Source organism: Sinocyclocheilus grahami, unplaced genomic scaffold (assembly GCF_001515645.1).
Source record: "Sinocyclocheilus grahami isolate Dianchi unplaced genomic scaffold, SAMN03320097.WGS_v1.1 scaffold726.1, whole genome shotgun sequence".
Lineage (NCBI taxonomy): Eukaryota > Metazoa > Chordata > Actinopteri > Cypriniformes > Cyprinidae > Sinocyclocheilus > Sinocyclocheilus grahami.
Genome location: NW_015505905.1, coordinates 211,047 through 218,862, shown reverse-complemented (window position 1 = coordinate 218,862; position 7,816 = coordinate 211,047). Strand labels below are relative to the sequence as shown.

Below are 7,816 nucleotides of genomic sequence, written 5' to 3'. Positions count from 1 at the left end.
TATATATATATATATATATATATATATATATATATATATATATATATATATATATATATATATATCTCCTGTGAAATTCTGAAGGTCATTGATTCACTTCACACTAACATAATCAAATAATTTAAACTCAAATCAGTATTTCATCTACATTTATTCAGCTGGTAAGTATCCATACTGTACAATAATTAGAACAGTGTACAGTCAACCGTGAGTATTGCAGAAACTCTAGATTTCAGGATTCAAAATCCATTGGGGTTTATACTGACTGTTAATCATTTTCTTCATGATTGTTTTACTGTAACCAGTAATGATATTTTACTCAAGACACATTTTTAATTCTAGATTCAGGCCTGTTTTGTGTGTTCGTTATTCATCTACCATCATAGTGTTTGTTCCTGCCCTTCGTGCTCTTTCTGTGACTTCCCGTCTTCATTCACTGCCCTGCTTGCTGTCTCGCTGTCTTCTGTATCTGTCTCTCAGACCTGGAAACATCCGTGGACAGTCGCTGCACCACAGACAGTGCTGATAGCACACTGCTCAGCCGTCGCTACTGAACCTTCCCTCCTTTTCCTCCTGCAGTCCTGTTTAGCTTCCTCTAAAACAGGGAGTTGTCATCTCTGAGCTGCTGTGGTGTATTCTATGTTGACTTATTTTCTTGCTCTTCTTCACATTATGTCTTGGTATTTATGTTTTTTAGCACTTCATATTATTTCCTGCATTTTAATGTCTTGTGTAAGTGTTTTTTTTTTTCATTCTTTGTGCATTTCTTTTTGCTTGATGTTATAATAATGTATATAGCTACATTTGTTTACTCTGTGTGTGTTTAGATGTGGATTCAGAAGAATAATCATCTAATCAATAATCAGTTCTGTTAGAAGTCTCTGTGTCAAAATTTACAGAATTTACTACAGAAAGTTTATAAATATATTTATAGGTTTATAATAATATTGCAATACAATATTTATTTCTAAAGCACATTTAACCGAAGTTCACCAAAGTGCTGTACAGGATAGAATAAAAACGAAAAAGAAAGATGAATAAAACAAGACTATCGTATTTAAAACACAACAATAACAAAACAACAATTAAACCAATGATCAAGGGGTATTGAAAGCTAGAGAGAATAGATATGTCACAGCTGCATTTTGCACTAGCTTTAGACGAGAGAGGGAAGACTGAGAAACACTGTGAATTACAATAGTCTTAACGAGTTACAAAAGCATGGACCACCATGGATAATAATATTATATTATATCATTTGCATGCTGTACCATGGTCTGTCTGAATACTAGATTCTGATTCTAGATTAGCTGGCAGGTATGCATTAAAACCGTTTAATGCACAGGTAAGTCAGTTTAATCGCCGTTCTATATTAATGCACTGCTTTCATTGACGCACACAAACACACACAGACAGAGAGAGAGAGAGAAAGAAAGAGTGCGCTGCGCACACAAAAAAATATTCAAGAGCACAGAAGTCGTCAGGTCAAGTCACCTTTATGTATATAGCGCTTTATACAATTTTGATTGTGTCAAAGCAGCTTTACAGTGTCAACAGGAAAATATAAACTTTTATTAATAAAATAGCTTAGAATCGCTGAATCGCTACATTATATTCTTCAGCTACGAGGAGGTAAAATCACTGTTTAAGTAATTAAATTCACAACTTCATTGTCTGGAAAAATGACCATGGTATAATTAGCACGGCTAGCTGTGCACCAAATTATTTTAATTTCCTTGCCTATATATGGCCTGGGACGCATGCATCCCAGCAACTCGACATATGACAAGTGGTGTGGAAGACAGATGGATAAAATATTTAGTATATTTCCAAATTTGGTTAAATTGTTCCGAAACCATGTTTTTAAAGTAGAATTTTACAGCAACCTGTCACATAGTCTTAAAATGGTTTGTTCAGTTGTCTCTACGGAGCACAACAACTATTAAAAAAAGCAAGGATGACAATATAAAAATACATGTTTTTTTAATATGTAAAAACATTTTATGGGATAAAAAAAAACAAAAAAAAACAGTGCACCTTTGATTGAGAAGCTAGGTTAAAACTTATTTATGTTGACCATAATATTGTTTGCTAATGTAAGATATTATAAAGTGTTAAAGGGGAATTTAAAGGGGAAATGGGTTGGTTGTGAGTCTGGGTGTGGGTCTCTATGTTGAAACCTTCCAAGAACATTATTAAGAACCACACCACGTGTTACATGAGGCTTTATTTTCTAGCTGTATGTGGTATTTTCTGCCTGAATGGTCACAGAAGTGCTGATTTACTATCGCTACTGAACCTTCCCTCCTTTTCCTCCTGCAGTCCTGTTTAGCTTCCTCTAAAACAAGGAGTTGTCATCTCTGAGCTGCTGTGGTGTATTCTATGTTGACTTATTTTCTTGCTCTTCTTCACATTATGTCTTGGTATTTATGTTTTTTACCACTTCATATTATTTCCTGCATTTTAATGTCTTGTGTAAGTGTTTTTTTTTTTTCAATCTTTGTGCATTTCTTTTTGCTTGATGTTATAATAATGTATATAGCTACATTTGTTTACTCTGTGTGTGCTTACATGTGGATTCAGAAGAATAATCATCTAATCAATAATCAGTTCTGTTAGAAGTCTCTGTGTCAAAACTTTAATACACAATGCTCAGAATTTACAGAATTTACTACAGAAAGTTTATAAATATATTTATAGGTTTATAATAATATTGCAATACAATATTTATTTCTAAAGCACATTTAACCGAAGTTCACCAAAGTGCTGTACAGAATAGAATAAAAATTCAGAAGAGAGATGAATAAAACAAGACTATCGTATTTAAAACACAACAATAACAAAACAATTAAACCAATGATCAAGGGGTATTGAAAGCTAGAGAGAATAGATATGTCACAGCTGCATTTTGCACTAGCTTTAGACGAGAGAGGGAAGACTGAGAAACACTGTGAATTACAATAGTCTTAACGAGTTACAAAAGCATGGACCACCATGGATAATAATATTATATTATATCATTTGCATGCTGTACCATGGTCTGTCTGAATACTAGATTCTGATTCTAGATTAGCTGGCAGGTATGCATTAAAACCGTTTAATGCACAGGTAAGTCAGTTTAATCGCCGTTCTATATTAATGCACTGCTTTCATTGACGCACACAAACTCACACAGACAGAGAGAGAGAGAGAAAGAAAGAGTGCGCTGCGCACACAAAAAAATATTCAAGAGCACAGAAGTCGTCAGGTCAAGTCACCTTTATGTATATAGCGCTTTATACAATTTTGATTGTGTCAAAGCAGCTTTACAGTGTCAACAGGAAAATAGTTTCAATAATACAAGAGGACAATGCGCAGAAACGTGTTGTTAATGCTGCCCCACAACTTTTATTAATAAAATAGCTTAGATACTGAATCGCTACATTATATTCTTCAGCAACGAGGAGGTAAAATCACTGTTTAAGTAATTAAACACAACTTCATTGTCTGGAAAAATGACCATGGTATAAGTGGGATAATACACGGCTAGCTGTGCACCAAATTATTTTAATGTCCTTGCCTATATATGGCCTGGGACGCTAGGCTCCATGCATCCCAGCAACTCGACATAGGACAAGTGGTGTGGAAGACAGATGGATAAAATATTTAGTATATTTCCAAATTTGGTTAAATTGTTCCGAAACCATTTTTTAAAGTAGAATTTTACAGCAACCTGTCACATAGTCTTAAAATGGTTTGTTCAGTTGTCTCTACGGAGCACAACAACTATTAAAAAAAGCAAGGATGACAATATAAAAATACATGTTTTTTTAATATGTATGGGATAAAAAACAACAAAAAAAAACAGAGTGCACGTTTGATTGAGAAGCTAGGTTAAAACATTTATGTTGACCATAATATTGTTTGCTAATGTAAGATATTATAAAGTGTTAAAGGGGAATTTAAAGGGGAAATGGGTTGGTTGTGAGTCTGGGTGTGGGTCTCTATGTTGAAACCTTCCAAGAACCACGTGTTACATGAGGCTTTATTTTCTAGCTGTATGTGGTATTTTCTGCCTGAATGGTCACAGAAGTGCTGATTTACTACACTGTCTTAGCAGTCAATATTTGCTTGGGTTTTCATTGTGCAACAAAAGGGAATTGTGTTATTTTAAATTATTTATTGACATTGGATTTCTCAAGTCGTGTTTTAGTGAATGGAAGCAATAGCAAGTTGATCTTTTTTCTTGAATGATGTTTTGTTTTTACAAAGCACTTTCTCATGCCTGAGATATTGGGCCTATAATGTAATTGAGAACATTTACCTCTGTGCCTGAATTGCTCACAATGCAGTGAAACCGTCTCTTCACTGGTATTTCTTCAGGCTGAATAAAGAAGTTAAGGCTAGCATATTGCTCCAGCGCTACATGAGTAAATGGCATATGTTGCAGATGTCCAGGAATTATACGGTGTGATCAAAAAATCGGTATTTTTATTGTTTAGCAATAAGTGTTTAATTCACGTTACCTTATGCCTGAATATTTAACCCGATCTCATGGAAAAACATGAATTCATATGAAATTAATTATACTAAAAAGTAATATTTTTTGAAAAAAACATGAAGACATGAAGGTCCACAATTAATCCTCTAAGCATAACCGTCAATGGAACGTACAAAAACGAAGGAATGAGATTGTATTCATACGAATTAGCCACCAATTTTGCAAAAACGTAAAACAGTTACAAACTGCCATTAGATTGTTGCAATGTTCCATTTGTGCAGCTGGTGAGCATCTTTTTTTTTCCATTTGAATGCAATTTCTTAAGTGTAATTATGATGTGTTTTACAGTCACAATATATTTTAACAATGCAAACTCAAATTGCTGTGGCTTGTGCAAAGGTTCAGAGTTTTTTATCTTTTAATTTCAGGTTTTCCAAGGATAACTCGAAATGGAGATACCTACCAGTCCATTGACCACCAGGACCAGTCTGGCAGCTCTGCCAGCTCCTACAACCAAGCAGAGGGTGGCAAACCTGGGCCACTTTCCTACTAAACAAAGACAAACCCAAGATATAACCAACCATCTTTTTTTGCTGCCAAGGCCATGTTTTAAAAAAATATATATATTATGTTTTGTATTTCATGAATACACAGGACAAGCTTCAAAAACACAAACGAGAGGTTTTGAGCAAACAATTTAAACAGCTTAACATTTGGTTGGTTTTCTGCCTGAGGGTTGTGAAGCTCATAATGTGCAGTTTCGTCTTAGAAAGGTCTCCTGAAGCTGTATTTTGGGGTGTTTGGCAGCTCTCCTGCTATGTGTCCATCTGTTACTGTTGGTCAATTATTACTTCAATTCCAAGACTGTTATACTCAGCATACTGTAGTTTTCTACATTTATTTACTTCATTTAATTTTTGTTTGAAGTGGGATTCCAACATTTGGAATTCGAAAGATTCTTGTTAAACCATATGCCATGCAATCTGTTCTATATATATATAGTACAATTCATTAGATTGGTCATGCGCTGGATTATTTATTTGCTAAACTTGGTAATGCTGAGTTTGGGCGTATGAGAATTGGGATTTCCTAATTTTGAGACCTGTAAATCAAAAGTGATATAGGATTTGATGTAGGAATGATGAGCGTTAAGCACTTGCAAACATTAAAACATGGAGATTGTATTGATTTTTGAAGGAAATGCTGATATCATTGTACCAATATCAACAGATTTGTTACAGAATTAATTCATCTGTTATGTTCTGCTATTGTCCTTAAATGTGCTTTAGATTAAAGATTAGCTTACCCAAAAAATTAGAATTCTGTCATTATTTAATCATCCTCGTGTCAGTGAATGGGGAACGTCAAATGTTCGAATGAAAGTCATATGAAATGACTTTAACAAGCATTTTATTTTCGGGTGAGCTATTCCTTAACACAACTGTGAGGATTATTTTAACAGCTTCAGAAGACTTTAGAAGATTTTACAAGTATGCACTTTTGCAGTATAATGCAGTGTGTTTACATGAATAGACTGCATGACTAGATGGTTGTAGTTCATGCGCAACATGCGCAAATACTTTGCACATCAAGATCACGTTAAAATGTGTTTTAGATAGAACTTTTTGTTTCCTTAGCAGAAAATAAATGCCGGAACATTGAGCAGTTTAGTACATTGAAATGTTTTCATCTGTTTGAGTCTGATTGCTGAAGTCATACTGTAGCTTGAGTCGTTATGAAATCACGCAGTTTTCTGTCCTTCCTTACATCAGTTCAGTGCTATTGCTGTCTCTTGTGTGTCAGTTTGGCTTTATCTGTTAACTGCTCAGTCAAACATCTTGAAGCAACACGTTAAAGTTGCACCAGATTGACCACAGAAAGCAGAACTCTTATCTGAAATTTTGGACACCTCCTAAATCGTGCTGATCTATGCCAAAAAGTGATGTCCCCCAATTTTTTTTTTCTGCAGACAAATGCAACTATATCTCATAAGGCATTTATTGAAGGATTAGGTTACACTTTATTTGGTAACCCTTTACTTGAAGGGGTGTGCATAAGACTGACATGACACCTTCATAATCATGACATGACACATGTCATGAATATGAAGGAGGTTTTATGCATGTTTATGACAACTGTCATTAAGTGTCATTCACTCAGTTGTCATTTTTAATGCAAATATGGCATTATCTGACCTAAACCTAACCTAACCCTACCCCTAACCATAGCCCATAACAAAGACATCTCAAACAATGTCATCTTTGCATTAAAAATTACATAACTGAGTGAATGACACTTAATGACAGTTGTCATAAACATGCACGAAAAAAACCTTCATATTCATGACGTGTCATGTCATGATTATGTAGGTGTCATGTCAGTCTTATGCACACCCCTTCAAGTAAAGTGTAACCCTTTATTTTAAGGTGTCCCTGTTACAGTGTAAAAACACAATAAGTACTGAGTAATATTAATTAACATGTATATACTCTAGGTATAGGGTTAGGTTTAGGATTACTTGCTTAGTATGCATAATTTACTTGATTTTACTACATTTACACTTAGTCATTTAGCAGATGCTTTCATCCAAAGCGACTTACAAAAGAGGACAACGGAAGCAAACAAACCAACAAAAGAGCAACAATATGTAAGTGTATAATAATTCTTTGCATATTAAATAAAGAGAGAACAAGAATAGATAGAATAGAAAAATAACAGAGAACGCTAGAGGTTAGTGTTGATGTGTAATAAGGACACTGTAATATAAAGTGTTACAAATGATTGTTTTTAATCATTTTGAATTTGTATCTGAACATCAACACCAACATTTGTGAGATTTAATAACAGCTGTTTCAGTTCTGTTTAGTCTGCAACATCTAAATTCTTTATAGTCTTCTGTTCATTTCCACCGTGGTAAGAAGCACTGATGTGTACCTCAAATGATATCTGTTCAGATGAGTTCCCACTGCTGGTTTTATATTCCCATTAGTGATATTACATGTTGTCATAGGAACGCCACAGTGCTCATTTAAATTAGCTTTTGGTTTTGGTTAATGTTCCAATTTTCATTGGCAAGAAAGATCTTTTATGTGGGCTTCATCATGTTGTTTAAAAATGGGGGCGGTGAAAGTTATTTCAATATTTTAATATTCAGTATTTTAGATCTCTTTGCTAGTTGATCTGTAATTAGAGATCACATTATCAGTACTAACATTTCTTAGTTTTGTCATCTTATTGTAGCCATAGAGTTAGAAATGAGAAATAACAGATTTTGTGGGTGTGTTTCCCCAAAAGCATCGTTAGCTAACTATGGTCGTTAGTTCCATTGAACTCTAT

The 7,816-nt window shown here is 34.3% G+C and overlaps 1 protein-coding gene across 1 annotated transcript in view; it reads left to right on the top strand.

The window, feature by feature from the left end:
- The window catches only part of LOC107560425 (type-1 angiotensin II receptor-associated protein-like), an 11,976-nt gene extending 6,171 nt beyond the window's left edge, over window positions 1–5,805 (top strand). Inside the window, exon 3 of the mRNA XM_016244606.1 lies at window positions 4,909–5,805. Coding sequence (XP_016100092.1) covers window positions 4,909–5,033 — 125 coding nt within the window. The 3' untranslated portion in view covers window positions 5,034–5,805. The remainder of the gene's footprint in view (window positions 1–4,908) is intronic.
- Window positions 5,806–7,816: the final 2,011 nt, after the last annotated feature.